At 44.2% G+C, this 19269-nt stretch overlaps 2 protein-coding genes across 4 annotated transcripts in view; one reads left to right on the forward strand and one right to left on the reverse strand.

Moving 5' to 3' along the window:
* The window catches only part of SGTB (small glutamine rich tetratricopeptide repeat co-chaperone beta), a 39897-nt gene extending 29044 nt beyond the window's left edge, over positions 1-10853 (reverse strand). The window contains exons 1-4 of one of the 2 annotated variants that reach the window (XM_074952646.1): positions 10566-10851; positions 8894-9015; positions 2503-2606; positions 1614-1683 (exon numbers count right to left, since the gene is read on the reverse strand). In XM_074952646.1, the coding sequence (XP_074808747.1) occupies positions 1614-1683; positions 2503-2606; positions 8894-8993 (274 nt within the window). In that variant the 5' untranslated portion in view covers positions 8994-9015; positions 10566-10851. Of the gene's footprint in view, positions 1-1613; positions 1684-2502; positions 2607-8893; positions 9016-10565 lie in introns of both variants that reach the window. The other variant, XM_074952647.1, reaches the window with a different exon arrangement.
* NLN (neurolysin) overlaps positions 10693-19269 on the forward strand; it is a 68370-nt gene continuing 59793 nt past the window's right edge. The window contains exon 1 of one of the 2 annotated variants that reach the window (XM_074952641.1): positions 10693-10862. In XM_074952641.1, the coding sequence (XP_074808742.1) occupies positions 10822-10862 (41 nt within the window). In that variant the 5' untranslated portion in view covers positions 10693-10821. The remainder of the gene's footprint in view (positions 10863-19269) is intronic. The other variant, XM_074952642.1, reaches the window with a different exon arrangement.

Raw genomic sequence — 19269 nt, forward strand, 5'->3', positions numbered from 1 at the left:
AGCTCATGACAAGACCCAGGGCCTCACTGAACACGGACAAACGCATAGCTGGAAAGCAGTCTGTCTTACCTCTGGATTAGTATAGTTAAAATAGGTATTAGTGTTATAAGAATGTGCTTACTGTTTAGACTTAATGGAATGCTGCATGTATTAATCCTACTTATAATATCTGTAGCCCATGGTATAGAGTTATATTGAATGTTAGCATTGTAAACCTCTAATTGTGTAACCTACCAAAGAGGAAAAGAAGCATTAATTAAGGTAAAGTGCTCGTTCTGCACATAAGATGGCCCACTGTAGGCAAATGAGGCATTGTGTAGCACCAAGGGACAAATACCTTGTTGACTGCATTTCTAACTCCCTCCAGGAAGGGGAAACCTGCACATGAACTCACCCTACCAGCTTGGAATCTGGGGTGAAGGGGAGAAAAAAATCCCTGACAAGGAGAAACTTGTGTCTTTATGCTGTTTGGTCTCTGAGGGGCCAAGATTCCTAAGCATAAGCAAGAGATCCTCATGGTGCTTGGCACGGGTAGGCCCTAAAGGTCATATAGAGTTGCTTATTACAGAAACTTATACTACCTTTTTTAAAACTAAGACAGTAACTCATTTGTGAGTGTGTTTCCTGTTTCAGCCTTGTAAATAATGCTCTTATTTCTTAGTTAATAAATCTTTAGTTAATTTATTACAGGATTGGCTACAGGCATTGTCTTTGGTTGAGATCTGAGTACAAATGACCTGGGATAAGTGACTGGTCCTTTGGGATTGGAAGTAACCTGAATATTGTTGTGTTTTTTGGTGTAAAGTGACCATCTATCACATAGTCAGCTTGCCTGGGTGGCAAAATAGACTGGGATGACCAAGGGGACAGTTTGTGATTCCATGGTAAAACTGTTATAAGGCTTTAGGAGTTCAAACTTGTTACTGGGTTGGTGAAATCTAATTATACACCACACAACCAGTTTGTGGCTTCTGCCCTGGCTTTTGACAGTCTGTCCTGAGGTTGGCACTCATGGTCAGGAGCCACTCCAGACAGTATAACATTTGATATAGGTGGCAGGATTCACATGTTACAGGTCAATTGGATTTATAGATCATAATCCAGAGCTGTTAAAAGTTAAAACTTGATATTGAGAGTGTTTAAAGGTTAAAAAATAGACATAATGAGTGGACCACAGTTATGGTCTTGAGACAAAAGACCTTGAAATGTTATGTAAGGAGAGAGGAATATCCAATAAACAGAAATGCCCAGATCAGGAGCTAAGCACCCACTTGCCCCAGATGCCATAGAGACTGCTGCAGTGGAACTGGCTTGACTGCTTGTACCGAGCAGCCCAGGAAGAACGTAAGCCCCAGAGACTGATGGTGGACTTCCAGATCAAGAAGATCAAAGAAACCGAAGAGGCTGAGGAGACAACCCACCACAGATGCATGGAACAACTGGAAGCTAAATACAGAGCTCACACATTGCAGCTCAAAGTACTAGAGCAAACAAAGGAGTTTCCTCAACTAGTTTGGGGTTTCTGCCCTGCTTTTTGACAGTTTCCCCTGAGGCTGGCACTCACGGTCATGAGCTACTCCAGACAGCATGACACATCCTTATCAATTACGCACCTTCATCCTTCAGCTGGTCAGCCTTTTCAATATCTTCTGGCAACGAATCGGAGAGAGGCAACATGTCATTCTACATTAAAAATAAACAAATAAATAAACCAGAAGTATATTCTGATTCAGGTCTAGGCCCTGGCTACATTAATGGCTTCTTCCACAACCTTCATCCTGAAAGGGGCTGTGTAAACACAGATACCTTTTAGTGATTGCACCATTAGACCTTACGTCAGCAAGTGATCATACCATTTCTGTAATACACACTAGACCAAGATAGTTGTCTGTTCCAACTTAAAAATCTTACAACAATATCCCTCTGCCCCAGGAAAGTGGGGTTTGTTTTTTTTAGTATGACCTCTGATATCCCCATTTTCTTCCTCCCAAATTTTCTCTCTGCTTTCCTGGCGCCAACAGTATTTTTCCTATGTTGGACCCCTTTGAATTTTAAAAGTATAGCTTTTAGTTTTACCTAAACTGGTGGTATGGAATACTTTAAGAGACTACATTTTCTCCATGGGAGGGGATACGCACTGGAGCTGGGGGCAGAGGGACCAGGAAGCTGTGGCTGACCTCAATCAGTTTCTAGTCAACTGTCTTTGGAATTGCAAAATGCCTAAGTTTCACTGAGGGCAAGTATCCTTCATGATAGAAAGAAGCCCATTCTTTTTAGTAACATATTTTACACGGGTTATCTTTGATTTGACTGAATTTATGTCCTGTCAGAGTCCAAAAACTATCCTGTTCCCCTACCTATTACAAGAATTTCATCTGAACATCATTTTTATCAAGTTTCCACATTGTTTTGAGATATATAACATTTTAAGATTCCACACCATGGTCACAATCTTAATTGGCTAATGATAAAGTAACCCTAAAGACTAAAATCAATTCTTACCTTGTGAAAAGAATTTGAGAACATTTCTGTCAAGTGCTGTGGCACTGCAAGATGCGTATCTTCTAGGCTAATCTTAAAAACAGTCTCCAAACACTGAATTGCAACTTCAAAGAAATGAAATCATGATTAAAAAAAATCATTTTCTCAATAGAAATGTGTAAATAAAACTAACTAATAAAACTAAAAATAAATAAGGCAAAGGTACACTTCCTGACATATTTGTTGGCTAATTAAGCCTAAAAACAAAAGGCAGTTCTTTGGAGAAGTTCCCCCAATGGAAAGAAAAAATAAATAACCTATTTAGTCTCTACTAGGCAACTTTGCAAAGCAATAGAGGCAGAAGCTCTTTAGTGTCTAGATATAGCTCAGCCACCAAACTTAATTCCTGACCCAGACACACTTCTTTTAATACTCACTTTTTTTTAATTCCATTTTTGACCTACGACTAAATTTAAAAACAAGATAAAACATATAATATATATGTAATGCAGACATATAAACCAGCTACACATAAAAAACTGCTATTTTTATAATTGTCTACTACATATAATTAGATGCGTGAAAGCACCACATTTCTGACATTATGTGTAACACAAAAGATGGGCCAATTCTAAACTGAAATATCTAAGTAATAATTACTGTTTTCAAATGTGCCCATTTTTACTATGCAAACCAAAGATTTTTACTAATAGCTGCCTCATTAATCATAGGCTCTCATCCTGCAAAGGAATCCACCTGCGAAGTCCCTTTCACTCACACAAAGTCCCACTGATGCCCGAGCCTAAGGATCCACAAGAGCAGATCCCTTCCCAGGATCAGAGGGCCCCAATCCTCCAAACATTTAAGCAAGTTCATAACTTTACTCATGTAAACAGTTCCAATTATGTCTGTAGGACTGCACATCAGTGACATGCTTAAGTGTTTGTAGACACAGTCAAAGACTGTAATCTTTATACATAGCTTAGAGAGGGTGTCTCATTCATGTATCTTAAGGTTATGAGGCAAGTATTCAACACATTGTGTGGGAATCCAGCAGCATGACTCCCATTAAGGTACACTGTCTGCTAGTTTTAGAATCAAAACTGAAAAAGGGTATGAAATGTTTTTTTTTAAAAACGGATATGAATAGAAACTTATGCTTATCATTTTTTTAAAATATTTTAATAAAATTTAATAAAAACAGGGTGGTTTTTTTTTTTAATTTAAACCAGAGATAACCTCAAGAAACCAAATTCAAATCAGGGTCTGAACTTCCCAAAAGTTAAGGGGGCATCAGGATCTTGGGTGTTGAGGGTCCATTCTAATTCTAATTTTCAGATGTGACATTGTGAATCTGAACAATGATAATATTGAGCTAGTGTAGGGGAATCGGAAAGGAAAATCTACTAAAAATTAACAATAACTGATGTTAAGGAGTCTGTTTTTTATCGTCCCAGCTGAGAGAAATGTTAAAAGTAAATACCCAGCATAAATGGTAAAATGTAAAATAGATTTATTTAATTATAACATATAGTAAGTTAAAAGTAACAAAAGTAAGTAAAATTCCTACATATTTTATGCTGAAAATGACTCTTTAATATTGATTGGGTACATGGCTAATTATTAACACACTGCACAGAAAGTTTGCTTGTGTGTTCTGTAATGTTAACCAGGTTCTGTGTCATTCAGTAAAAAACAATTCAGGGTCTGAGTTAATTCCTTCTCTTCCTTGCACTAGACCTCAACGACAAGAAACGTAATTGTGGTAAAGTGAATATTGATTTTATCTTGTTAATGAAGATCTAATGGTGAATTGGTGACTTTCAAACCAATTTTATTTGTAACCTATATTCAAATCTTATCTTTTGAGGTGAAAGGCAAGTAAAATATCCCACTGCATTTCCATGCAGTACATGTTCTGTGGAAAACTACATGCACAATTCCATTAACAATAATGTGAATTATATTAATAGTACTTTTATAATGCCTACCAGAGAATCAATGGAACCGGGTATCCAGTTTCTCTTAACAATTTAATATAAAATATTAACTGTCATATATAAATAATAAATTCAGGCTTTCCCTTGGAGGGTAGCTCAGCAACCCATCTGCGACAGAGTGCTGAGTCATGACAGACGAATCAGCACTCTGATCATTGTAGCCTCATTAGTTTCCCCAGCAATAGCTGATTGAGGAAATAGGAAGGAATCAGAGGGGGAGGCTGGGTGAGTTAAGGAATTAACTGGTGCATCAGCTGACTAGCCTGATAAAACCTAGGAAGTGTTGTGGGGAGGACAGGATTAGCTGTGCCCAGATTGAAGGCGATCCCAAGGAAGCAAGACCTCTCTTCCTCTCAGAGCCCTGATGAATAGGGGCTGAAGGTCATAGGAATTAAGACTCTTGCTTTGCACTGTACAGATGTTGGTGGAGGGGGCCTGACTAAGTTATTCTGGGTGGACACTAAAGGAAGAGAGTCTGAGCAGTTCCTGGGGTGGCCACGGATGCGGTGGGAGGACACATACTCCATCACACTTATTTTTATCCTCAGGCAATCCCTTTTCTAAATGCCTCACCTCATTTTTAACTCAGCCTAAGAACAGAAACTATAGGTTAAAACACTTAAAAAAAATTTTCAATTTTCACTCTTCTCACTTTCGGGGGGGAAACGCATTAAGTCTATGTGACGACTCCTAGCTCCTCTTCTTGTTTGTTTCTGTTCGAGGAAGGGGGGAAGAAAACTCTCAATTCTATCAGATCACATTATGCTTACATCAAATATTCTGGATGTATTATTAATATTAGAATACATTTCCATGGTAGAAATAACTGGCTCATATATTACAGTGAGCTCCCACAATTCCCATTTAATTGAAAAATTAACACTATCTGAATCTTTATAATTCCTCTGCCACAAGTTTAACAAATGTTAGTACCCTTACGGGATAAATCAATGAAACAGACGTTTTGCTCCCACTGAATGATAGTCTCCTGCTGCTATGTAAATGGCAAACCAAAACTAAAGACTTTATTAAAAATAAAGGTGGAGCCAAAGCACAAATATTTATTTTCAAAATGGGAGAGACTGATCTTTTGACAATGTGTAATTTTTTAATATACTAAGCAACCAGGGTGAAATCTTAACCCCACTGACATCAAAATGGAGCCAGGATTTCACTCCAATTATATACAGCAGTTGCAATTATTTGTCTGAAGGATATTTGCATGAAATGGACGCCACTTGCTCTCTGTCCAACTACCATACTCCTGCGATCTGACTGTCACAGGCAGATGAATTCACCCCAGAGCAGAGGGCTAGGCAAACTTTTCCACACCACTTAAGCCCTCAGTGAAATTCACCTTGATTCACAGGACCAGTGCAAGGCCCTCTGCTTTACCTAAACCACAGGCTTTGCAGTGGTGGCCCTTACTAGGAACAATCACTTCTTACACTACCTGTTGGTGCAGTGTATCGAGAGGTCACAGATTCCAAGGACAGAAGGGACCACTGTGATCGTCTAGTCTGACCTCATGTAATAATTAGTAATAAAACTTCCCCCAAATAATTCCAGTTCAAAACTACACACTGATCCCACAGCAGGTGCTGAAGACAGCAATGAAGTGTAGATGCTGGAATGGCCAAGGGAAAAACAAAAGCAGCCATTTAAACACACTGCATAAATGAGGTGGAAGGACTGAAGCTGCTAATCCATACGCTGGAGAATCAGGTGCAAGAGAACTATTCTATTCTATTCAGGCTTTTGTACCATGCTCATCACCATAGTTTCTGAGCACCTTCCCGTAATGCATTATGTGACTGTTTTCTCTCATTCTCTCCCCAGAGGGAGAAGCATTTGTAGTGGAGAGTCTTGTTTTTGGTAAGGTTTTATTTATTTTAAATACATATATCTGTTGCTATGTGTTTGCATTAGAGGAAGTAAGATCAAAGAAATGCATCTTGCACTCAGAGCAGAAAGTATTGAGGTTTGTGTTGTTCTTAGTTTTTGGGAGAGTTTATTCCAGTCTCAGGCCATTCCCCACCCACACATGAAAGTTGTGTCTCATGCACAGATAATCTTTACTCTTGCTGTTGAGAGTTCCATTGTACCAGAGGAGTTGTCAACCAGAGACTTTGTCCTGGCTGCACAGCAGATCCAGACCCTGGAAATGGCAGGGTGCGTGTCACCTCCTCAGTCCACCCTCTGATTTCTGTTTATGCAGCTGAGTGAATGTCACAAATGAAACATGCAAATGAGCAGCCCTTCTACACTGGGGTGAACTTCAACTATAGTCTGATATACTTGTATGCTTCAGCCAATCAGAGTACATTTTATCAATAAAAGATGGCTTTGAAAAGCATGCTATACTTTTATTTTGATAGTCTTCAACTGGTTGATTTTTTTTTTTTTGTATAGTTTGTTTGGTATTTGACAGTTAACAATTATACAATGCTTTACAATCCCACAGCACACTGCAAGGTACACAAAGTACCCATGTACTGCATGGACCAAATTCTTCCCTCACAGCCTTGTTGGGAGCTATGTTCACATATTCATGGGCAAGATTTGGTGTGACATTTATTTCACATAAAATAAAGTTAACTTCTATTGCTAAAAAAGGATCAGCTATGCAGATTGGTTGGCACAGATGCTGTATATTGTATAATGTAACATATGGTACCATATTTTTGGCAACATAAAACTCTAAAATTAGGACTTCACTTCTCTGTTAAAATATGCTCAATTGTGGAAATGTTCAATTTTATCTCTGAGCATTTATATGCCATTAAAAGTATTATAATCCACTTTTGTTTAGAAAATAAATCTCTGTTAAAACTGTAGTTCATTTGCCTCAGGGCAACTCTAGCCAACATCTGTGTCAAATAAGTGATCAGTTAATACTTCTTAGTTACAAACCATCAACATTTAACAGTATTTTATTAAAAAACAATATGAATAAAAAATTCCTACTTCATAATTTTATTTCTAAAAGTGTGGCCTTTTTATCAACTGGAAATAAGTTTCTTAACAGGTATTGGGATTTTTAAATTAATATAGTTGTTCATCACATATCAAATGCACTGACTATTTCAGCTTTTGTTGTTAAACTGAATCTTTAAAATATGTTTTAAAAACAACAGTATAGAAAACCCAAATCTCTCTTTCCTGTCCACATTAGTGAACAACTGTGTTACACACATCTAGTCTAGCAGAAACCATATTTGAAACCACATTTACACAAGCAGGGAATCTTGATTGAACGATATGTTTAAACATGGTTCAAGAAGAGTGCACACTAAACCAGGTTCTAAAAAAATGTAAAGAGTCAGCAGGGAAGGAGTTAACCATACTCAAAACTTTGGTAAAGGCATGTCTGCATGGTGGCACTTAAGAAAATTAAGGTGAATCAACTAAAGGTGTGAAGTCAATGCATACAAATTAAAGCATGTTAAACCCCTATTTGGATGTTCCTATTCAGGAGTAAAGTGGTCTTAGTTTGCTGTAACTTAATCTTCCTTTGCCAAGACAAAAATATATCTTTACCTTACCACTATGTGATACTTGCAATCACTGATAACAGCCCTCTTCCGCAATACTGCTCTTACAATAAAACATGTTTGTCAAGACATATAAATGGTGCATTCTTTGTGCATTCACTCTCAGAGGCCCAAGCCTGTCCTCAAATAGTACATGGAACTCCTATTAACATTAACAAGAGCTCTTCATGTGCACCAAGGTAGAATATGGCTGCTCATGATTTAGCCCCGCTCCCACTCCGGCCCCCGACCCTGCTTGCCAATACAGATGCTGTTGACAAAAGTGTTGTTCTTCAGTGTGTTATCCACAGATGATAGCACATATGAAAAATTGAGGGAAATCAGGCATGAAAATTGAGTGAGACAAAAGCCAGTCCACATCATCCCCCCAGTGTTTGGGACAATGGTATTACCTAATTTAAATCCTTAGCATAATTGAAAGTGCTAGTTGCTCAGAAATAAGACAATGCAGTGCCAATAACTTTAGGACCTCTTCAAATTTACACAGATTTTAGGATTAGAATCTTGTGGACATGTAAAATCTCAATCTATTTCAGGAATGAAGATCTTTTTCCTTTAATAACAAAAATTCTAAAACATTTCACAAAGTTTTTGTGAAACTCCGACTCCTCCCATTCCTAATCCAAAATTGGCAATTTTCCTTGGAAATAGATAAACCGACAGAGAGAATATTGGAATCTACAGGATAAGGAAATAAATTGTTCAAATAACAACAACTTCCTGACATACAAGAGACAAAATACAATAATTTTATCATAAGACAACATGAATAATGAATATAGTTCATTCACATTGCTTTTTGTCATGATGTATATGTCAACCAACCTAGCATACAGATATGTGGCCTTCAGTATTTACCTTCCAAGCTTTCTTGTTCATCTGAAGTGAAAGCATCCAGCTGACTCTGTTCTCTCAAGAAATGGATGACCGCATATACTAGGCGTTTGACTGATGACATTTTAGAAGCTTATGAACTTCACCTAAATTATAAAAATAAAAATATTAAAAGAAATATAGAGACATTTTTAACATTGATAAGAATGGTACTTTAGGGCCAATCCCTGAATACTCTGCACACTCCAAAGTCCCATTAACTTCACTAAGAATTTTGGATGTACAAAATATGCACCACTGGATCTTCATCAAAAAGCATATCAAGAAGGGTATCACTAGACATTTATTTGTTTCAATCAGATTAATAAATCATAAGGCCAGAAAGGACCATTGTGATCATCCAGTAGGACCACCTGCATAAAACAGGTCATAGGACTTCCTTGAATTAATTCCTGAAGGAGTTCATAAAAGTTTGTTATGGGTAATTTAATCAATTAATTTTGCTCAAAAATACAGTTTTGATTTAATTACTAAAGCACATGCAACTGGAAGCAGGAACACTCACTCAAATAAAAAATAATTTAAAAGTACATGGACAGATGTCTCACTACTGGCATAATTATACACTTCCATTTTCTGATACTGTGCTACAGAATTGCTTATTTTCTCTTTAGACTGAAAACTAAAACACTGTGACCTCAGTGCAAACTTGTGATTAGTGACATGCTGCTGACTCAGCCTGATTTGCATTCAGCATCTATTAGGAGTTATATAACTTCTCTTTGGGAGGAAAATTAGTTCTAACTTTTTCTGAGTTTTTTTCCTAAACCACTAAACAGAATTTATTTTTGAAAAAGAGCAGTGTTTAACTATGCTTTAGAAAAAGAAAATCTGAGATTTAACATTTAGGCAAAAGGCCACACCTGTAAAAAGCATCTTTGTTTATAGAATACTGGTTATACTATAGATGTGGTTCAACCATCTTAAGCAGCCATTCAGGAGCCTAGCAGAAGTGGGTTACCTATATGAGGTGATACGCAAGTAATAATCTTACAAAATATACGGGATATTTTGACCCTACTTTCAAGTCATCCTTTGAAAGAAGAGGCATGCAGTAGAGCAGGTTTCATTGTATACGGTACAGCAAAGATCACAATAATATACACTCTATACACTCACAGGAATCTAAGTAATTGAAGACATATATAATACACACATTCTAAAGATCATTGTCCATTAGCTTCTCTATGGTTCACTACGTGGATTGACATGCTGTATATTAGATTTGACAGGCTCCCCCAGTCCAAGGCATCGCAACAAGCTCAGCAGGGGCAGGCACCAGCCAACGCTGCCCATGTTCAGCCCCAGGGCTCCTTGGCAACCCGCTCAATCGCGCAGCTAGCCAATCTGGCTGAAATGGCTTTTCTCACCCATCTGCTCTGCCCCAGCTCAGGGTGTGGTACCCGGGTCCGAAGCAGACGGGCGGGAGGCGGCTGCCGCCCGGGAGACCTTCCCCTGGCATTGCCTCGCACGGGGAAGGAGGCACAAGGGATGCCCTGCTGCACTCCCCCTTCTCGGAGAGACTCTTGGAAGAGCCCGATTCCCCCCAGGCGGCAGCATTATTCCCGCTGCGGCACAGGAGCGCCCAGAGCGCAGCCCCAGCACTGGGGATGGAGGGCGGTGGCGGAACCCTTACCGTGCAAGGGGCGAGAAGCCCGGCCGGAGGAGGGCTGGCTGCTGCCGCAGGGTTCCCCTGTCCAGATGCTCCCTCCCCACGGCGCTGGCAGAGGAGCTCCGTAGTTGCCGCGCCGGGGCGGGGGGAGCGTGGGGGAGGCGCGGCCGGCGGAAGTGGATGCGCCGCTCAGCAGAGCCGCCACTTGCCCGCGGGCACATGGCAGCGGAGCGTGCGCCTGGGCTCGGGCGCCCCTAGCAGCTGCAGCCCCACCGCCCCCATGTTCTCCCTGTGCAGCGCTGCGGGCCGAGCGGTCAGCAGGTAGCGTCGGGGGCCCGACAGCGGCTGGGGGAGAGTCTCGGGCTGCTGCGGGGCCCGCGGTGGCTGGGGGGCGTCTGAGGGGCCGGGAATATGGGGCTGTCGGGCTGGATAAGGGCGACTACGGTGGGGGGCGGGGTATCTGAGGGGGCGGTGGGGATGGGGTGTTGGGCTGGACAAGGGCGGCTGAGGGTCCGGCCTACGCCCCCTGCCCGCCGAACCCCTGCCCTAAACCCCTTTCTCATTGAGGAGGGCGTGTCCTGCGCCGCGTCCCTTTATGCGGGGTCATCCAGTTCCCGCACACAGCCATAGCGGCGCCCCTGCCCCCACGCCTCTCCCCAACCGGGGGTGGGGTCCCTGTCTGTCCCCCTGTGGGGTAGCCTGGCAGCAGCTGCTCTGGTTTCCAGTCAGCTCAGGAGAGAAAAAAATCTGGTTCCCCCAAAGGCGGTTGGATTTGTGTGTGATAGTTTCCCCAAGGCACGTTCATAGGCCCCAGATGAGAGAGGCCAGGAAAATAATAGTGCAAGAAACATTAAACCATGCGGGATTGCTTCCTTCAACGTGTCAGACTTTCTGCGGCCTGATATAACCCTTGTTATTTACAGCACCCTCAGGTGCAGCATCCATCAGACAGGGTCTCTGCCTTGAAATTCTTGCAGTCTAGTTAGTTCCAGACCTGTAACAACAGAAATGGGCAAAGAAACAATGGAGTGGAGACACGGAGGAAGGATGTGGTTAGAGCAGTAAGATATTTTCAGCAAAGGCATGAGTGCAGCCAGATGGAGCAATTTCTAATTTTATATATTAAAATAAATGTCATTAACACACTGCAGCGAGTTGCAGCAGAGGGTTTTAAATGAGAAAAAGGTTGTCTCTTTGTGGGCCAGTTCAGGATAGATGTTCAGGGCAGTGTGAAAAAAGGCATGTAGACTGTTGTGGAAGAAGTGGACAAATGAGGTATCACTGGAGGAGATGAATGAAGGAGGATGGGCATTCCTCCTAGGGCCTTGAAAGTAGGAACAAGAGACCTTCAAGGCGGGGTCAAGAAGCTTATGTAATGGAGAAAGGGAAGACAATGGAAGGGTTCACAATGTAAATACTTTGCAGTAATGAGAAAACAAGATATTTGTTTTGAATGGAACTAAATTTGAGTGAAAATGAGAGGTGACCTTTGCATTAATGGACATTTGAGAAGTAATGCAAATACTGCATACATAATACAAATGATACGTATATCCCTTGCACATTGTCATTGCTGTCCTGTCCCAGAACTTTTGGTTATGTCCACTTGTGGTTAAAGGGACATTATCAATTTAGAAATCAAGTTTCTGTACTAAAAGTGTTTACCTGCTATTGTTGTAAGTAGTTCCGAAGGTCACTAAACTGGAAAAGGGGGGGGGGGGGGAGTTCTCTGTTTGTGTATTTACAGAACTTTGTGTACAGACATTTTCACTGTTTTTTTCCTATATATAAGCTACTTAGTTTCCTCTGTTTAGATTTTTCAAACAGGTGAGAGAATTTTTTTAAAAAGTGTGTTTTTAACAACTGGCAGAAGGACAGGAAGGGGCAGGTGTGGTACCTGAAACCGCAAGTGGATGCTCATCCTTTTTACGAGTTTTAAATTTAGAAGTTTTTATCTCTAATGCTTCACTGTGATTTTTCCGTAAAAACTAATTTTATCTCTTTCATTTCCCAAGTATTGCTTTATCTGTTTGTAAATAGAAGTGGAAGTAATATGGTAATTTTTATTGTTTCATAACTCCTTTGCCAATCTTTACTTTAGTGTCCCCACCTTTGCTGAGCTAACAAGAGCAGCTACACTGAACTCGGACATGTAAGGGGAAATCCTACCATCAGACTGTCTGGAGTGGCTCACGGCCATGAGCGCCAGCCTCAAGGCAGACTGTCAAGAAGCAGGGCAGGGATTCCAAACTGGTTGTATGTTCTATAATTAGATTTACCAACCCAGTAACAAGTATGAACCCCTAAAGTGTAACAGTCTTACCATGGAGTTACAGACAGACTGGAATGCCCAAAGAGACTATCTTGTCACCCAGGCAAGTTGGTTGCTATACACCAAAGATCACAAAATATTCAGGTTGCTTCCAGTCCCAAGAGACCACTCACTTACCTCCCCAGATCAATTTGTACCTTAGATTTCTCAAAGACAACACTTGTAGCCAATCCTATAATTAACTAAAGATTTATTAACTAGGAAAAAGAAATTAGCATTATTATAAGGTTTAAAGCAGGCAAGCATATATACACAACTGAGTTACAGTCTGTGGTTTGAAAAGGTGACAGAGTTGTAGTGATCTGTCGGCACTAAATGTCTTTTAGGGCTAACCAATGTTGACCCTGGGGATCTCTGCTTCTGGTTCGTAGTTCTGGCCCTGTCAGGGTATGTCTGCACAGCAACTGACACCCGTGGCTGGACCATGCCAGCTGACTTGGACTTGTGGGGCTGTTTCATTGCTGTGTAGACTTCTGGACAGTACTTAATTTGTAATGAAAGAGGTGCTGGGCTTAAGCAATTAGGTACCGAGACTCAAGCAATTTTTATATTTTCATAACTGACACAGCAAGCCCAGAGGTGGCAGCGGGGGTATGAACTGCCAAGCCTAGAGGTGCCAGGGCTCAGCCCTGGCAAACCCTGGCACAAATTAAGCTCTGCTTCTGGGCCTGGGCTGGACCCCAAGTTCTGGAACCCTCACAAGGCCCTAGAGCCAGGGCTCCAGGCCTTGCCTGGAAGTCCACACAGCAGTGAAACAGACTCACAGCCCAAGCCCCACGAGCCCAAGTTGGCTGCCACAGGCCAGCCGCGGGTGTCTCGTTGAGCGTATGTCTACATAAGAGTCCAGACAGCAAAAGAGAGATGAAAAATTTCCTCATCAGCTATTTTTATTTCTTTTTTTTTCAGAATTCAAGCTGATAGGAAGAGCCCTTTTGCGTATAGCCTCTTTATAGATGTGAAAGGGCAGTTAACAAAGTCTTTGTATTGTGATGTCCCACAGTGGCTCGTAGTTTTGATAGGCCTTTTTGATGGCTAGAAGACGATCCCTCCTGACTGGGTTCAGTTTCAGGCCAAAAGTTTTTTAAAAAGCAGAATATTAAATATTACCTTATAGCAGAGGTGGCCAACCTGTAGCTCCAGAGCCGCATATGGCTCTTCAGAGGCTAATATGCAACTCCTTACCTCAGCACTGATTCTGGGGCTGGAGCTATAGATTCTAACTTTCCAATTTGCTGGGGGGTGCTCACCGCTCTGTCCTAAACCCTACTCCCACTCCACCCCTTCCCCCAAGGCCCCTGCCCCTTCCCCTGAGCCTTGCATGTCGTCGTTCCTCTGCCCTCCCCCCCATAGCCTCCTATGCATGTGAAACAGCTGATTGTGGTGGGCAGCGAGAGGGGGGAGTAGGTGCTGATTGGTGGGGGCTGCCGGCAGGTGGGAGGGGCTGGGGAGCTGATGGGGGGCTGCTGACTTATTACTGTGGCTCTTTGGCAATATACATTGGTAAATTCTGGCTCCTTCTCAGGCTGGCCATCCCTGCCTTATAGCATGTGATAAAGATGTAAAACAGGGGTCGGCAACCTTTCAGAAGTGGTGTGCCGAGTCTTCATTTATTCACTCTAATTTAAGGTTTCGCTTGCCAGTAATACATTTTAACATTTTTAGAAGGTCTCTATAAGTCTATAATATATAACTAAACTATTGTATGTAAAGTAAATAAGGTTTTAAAAATGTTTAAGAAGCTTCATTTAAAATTAAATTAAAATGCAGAGCCCCCCCGGTCCGGTGGCCACACCGGGCAGTGTGAGTGCCACTGAAAATCAGCTCATGTGCCGCAGGTTGCCTACCCCGATATAATAAGTGAGATTAATGCATGCTGCAATTTGCAAGCATTTCATAAAGTCTAAACACATTGTTATAAGTTCAGTATTCATCTTAACCATACTAATGCACAGGTGAAACAGACTGGTTTCTAGCGATGAATTTGTCAGTGCTCAGCTGAGGCCTAAAGCCTTAGCAAAAGCTGGTACCTACCTCTGTCAGCATCACATCCCATCAGAAGTTCAGCATACGCCTGCAGAACCCATAGTAATATAAATTCCCTACATTACTTTTCTCCTTAGAACAACTTACAGGGAAAATGAAAATCTCAATTCAGAGCAAATTTCTAGCTGTGAGAACTCATCATAGACAAAGTGGAGATTTCAGAGTCAGCATCTGATTTTACCAAAGCGAATATGAATACCGTTTGCCAACATCATCTTTTTCACCATAGGGTCAAGAAGGGTTTAAATCAGGGGTGGGCAAACTACAGCCCACAGGGCAATCCAGCCCGCAAGCTGTTTTAAGCTGGCCTGCGAGCTGCACCATGCAGCTTGGCCCTGCTCCGGCTGGGGCGCTGGGTCAGGGGCCACACCACGCAACTCGGCCCCACTCCGGCCAGGCTGCTGGGTCGGGGGCTGCACCAGCGGTTTGGTCCCACTCCGGCCAGGGCACAGGGTTGGGTGCCGCACCACGCGGGTCCGCACCACTCCGGCTCTTACGCGCTCCAGTGGCCCCCTCTGGTGTTCCAATGGGAGCTGCAGGGGCGGTGCCTGCGGATGGGGCAGTGTGCAGAGCTGCCTGGCCATGTGTCCGTGTAGGACCCAGAGAAGGGACATGCTGCTGCTTCCGGGAGCAGCTTGAGGTAAGTACCGCTCGGAGCCTGCACCCTGAGCCTCTCCCCACATCCCAACCCCCCTGCCCTAGCCCTGATCCCCCTCCTGCTCTCCAAACCCCTCAATCCCAGCCCGGAGCAGCCTCCTGCACCCCAAACCTTTCATCCCTAGCCCCACCCCAGAGCCCACACCCCCAGCCGGAACCTGCACCCCTGCCCCAGCCCTAATGCCCATCCCACCCTCTGAACCCCTCAGTCTCAGCCCAGAGCACCCTCCTACACCCCAAACTCCTCATCTCCAGCCTCACCCCAGAACCCGCACCCCCACCCCAATTTTGTGAGCATTTATGGCCTGCCATACAATTTCTATTCCCTGATGTGGCCCTTGGGCCAAAAAGTTTGCCCACCCCTGGTTTAAACACTTCAATACACTTGAAATATACAACAAAAACATATAAAGAAAGCAAACCAAAATATAGAGTAATTCTCTTGCCATCTTACTTCATCCTTTGGCAACATTCTTGTGCTATGTCTACAATAGAAGCTAGGAGTATAATTCCCAGATTGTGTACATATACTTATGCTAGCTCTCATCAAGCGAGCATGAGTATAAATAGTGTAGCTGCAGTAGCACAGGCAGCTGTTATTGCAGCACAGCTTGGCTATACCAACTACGTACCCACCATTTTCAGGAGAGTTTGTACTCGGCGTGACTAAGCCATGCTGCTGCTTCCCGTGCTAGTGCAGCTACATTACTATTTATACTTTCGCTAGCTTGATGAGAGCTAGCATGACTATGCGTACACGAGCAGGGAATCACAGCCCTAGCTCGCAGTGTAGACATAGCGTCAGTGAGCAGAAAAAGCCTGAATAAGGGCTGTGACATTCTGCTCAGAACACCCAGAACTGTAAGTCATTGTGTTAGCCCTCTGCCTCAGTAAAAGTGAGTTTTGCTGGAGGTTAGACTGTGTATCAGCTCCCTGCCATGCTAGTCTGTCTGCTTCACCAGCAAACTCCTCAAGACTCTGCCCGTCTTACCCTTCCCATGCGGGTAACCATCAGTGAACCCCAGTTCCCCAAAGATGTCACTCTAGTATACAGTCCATCTCACTGGACACTCTCAAATTGTTTGCTGCCTTCAAATATGCAGAGCACGCACCAACCTGTTAGTTTAGCTGAATACTCACACTTGACTTCAATATGACAGCACCGAGATAGTTTGTAGTAAACCTCAGAATAAATGTATTAAAGAACAGAGATTTTAAGTGATGCTAAACAAGAGAAAGAGACATATAGTTACATGCAAAACAAAACATGCTTTCTAGTGATTAAAACTTAATTCTTGCAAGTTATATCTTTGTCTAAAACAGTTTCTCACTTGCAGCAAGTTATCAGTAGCTTCTGCCCTTCAGGCCAAGGGGATCCAATTTCCACAGGCTGAAAGGATGCTCTTCCCTATGTCCCCTAAGTTGGCGGTTCTCAACCGGGGGTCTGCAGCCTCCTGGGGGTCCACAAGCACTTTCAGGGGGCTGAAACCCGGTGCTCTGAGCCCCAGCTCTGAAGCCAGCGCTGCCCCAGCTGGGAATCACAAGGGGGTGATCAATGAAAAATCCCAAGTCTGTTTTTTAAGCTTGGTCACCTGGGATAGGGAGAGCGACTGACTTTACTGAGGCTTGGAGACAATCAAAGCAAGTCTTTGGGTATAAACAATGCCTAGAGAGAGAGAGAGAGAGAGAGAGAGAGAGTGTGTGTGTGTGAGAGAGAGAGAGAGAGAGAGGGTGGTAAAAACCTTAAAACTTGAGGGTGGATTGTTGGAGGGCACAGAGATTCTATCAGATCTAGTGCCTCTAGTAGCCCAGCCCTTGCTCCACTCCCACATGGGCAGGCATTGCCTGTTCATCGGTCAAGCGTCCCAGCTATGTCTTTGAGGGAAAGGAGCAGAGCTGGCTGAGCATAGAGAGCAGCAGGTCTGGGTCTGCAGCCTAGAAACTGGGATGGGGGCAGGAGAAGCCATGGGCAGGGGCCGCGAGTTATATCTCCACGCGGTGCATTAGCACCAGCAATATTCAGAGCCCAGGGGCCCAGCTCCACCAATATGTGGGGCCGGGTGTTCCCCCTGACCCCACCTACCGCCGCCCCCCCCCCCCAAGTGTCCCCTGGCCCACTCTTGCTGCCCCGGCCCCGCCGCGCGCAGCCCGGAGCAGAGCATCCCTGCCTCTTCCTCTTATGTGAAGTTCCATGCTGCCTCCCTGCAGCAACTGGTGCCGCAGGGTCCTAGTGCCCCCCTCTCCATCGACTGCCAGGGCAGACTGACTGAGCCTGCCGTTCCCCTCAGACCCTTCCCTTTTCTGGCGGGACCCTCCACCAGCACAGGGGGGCCCCCTGCCCGCAGTCACCGCTCCTGCCCCATGCTGGGCAAGGTGAAGCCCCGTCCCTCACCCCCAGTGAGGCTACAGTCAGGGGCAACAGCAGGGGAGGAGGCACATGCAGCACCCCCCGGCACCCACCATGGGGGAGGCGAGGGAGATTCCTGGACCTGAGTGGGGCCCAAGGAGCACATGCAGTGACAGTGGTGGGGGTGAGTGTGCTGCTGCGGGGGCAGGAAAGGGGGGGCTCCTCCCCCAGAGCTTGCTGCTGCCGGCAGGGAAAGGGCATGGGGGGAGAGTCCTCCCTGGCCCCTGTCCCGGAGCAGCCTGCCTGCACCCCAAACTCATCCCCAGCCCTGCCCCACCCCAGAGCCCACACTCCCAGCCAGAGCTTTCACCCCCGCACTGCACCCTCTACCCTAGCCCTGCCAACACCCCAAACACCTTATCCCGAGTCCCAGCCAGAGCCCTCATCCCCCTGCACTCCAACCCACTGCCCCAGCCCTGAGCCCCCTCCAACACCACAAACCCCTCATCTCCAGTCCCAACCAGAGCCCCCATCCCACTGCACCCTAACCCTCTGCCTGAGCCCTGAGCCCCCTCATCTCCAGTCCCAGCCAGGGCCTTCATCCCCCCACACCCCAAACCTGGATTCTGGGCACCACTAAAATTTCTACAAACCTGCCACCCCTGGCCATGGGGACACAGACCCTCACCAGCTGCCAGCCCAGCACCATCTAGGGACAAGCTCAGAGCTGGGCTGGCAGGAAACAACAGGGATTGGAGGGCAGAGGTAGCACCTGGAGAAGGCCAGCACCCCCAGCATGGGCCCCAGGGACTGAGAACAGCCCCTGTCCCAGAGATTCCCCCCAGCCCCACTGTGTAATTCAGAAAGGGGAGATTTGACCCTATTAACTCACACAGCTGTTTTTGAGCTAGTTTTAAAGAGCAGTTATCCATTTAAGAAACCGGGGGCCAAAGTCCCTTTGCGACAGGACTTGAAACAAAGTTCCACTCTACCAAAGCTGTGTTTATTCCTTGTTCTGTACCATCAGTTGTCCCAGATTCTACTATGTTGGCAGCGAGAGCACAGGTTTTCAATCCTGTACAAATCTGATGTACATCACCTCCTGCTCAGCTGTAGAGCTGTCAGTGGATCCATCAGCAAGCACAGTAACAAACCTGGATTTATATATACATTTTTGAGATGCTTCCCTAAGAGACTTTGTGATTGTTTATATAAAGTCTTTCATTCCATTGGTGTTAATATAACTTGTTCAAGATTAAGGGCATTTTTAGCTTCTAAATTAGAGTATTTCAGAATGAAGTCCTATCTAGAGGTTGTGTAATCAGCGTTAAATGAGGTATTGGACCTTT

Source organism: Natator depressus, chromosome 5 (genome assembly GCF_965152275.1).
Source record: "Natator depressus isolate rNatDep1 chromosome 5, rNatDep2.hap1, whole genome shotgun sequence".
In the NCBI taxonomy this organism is placed as follows: Eukaryota; Metazoa; Chordata; order Testudines; family Cheloniidae; genus Natator; species Natator depressus.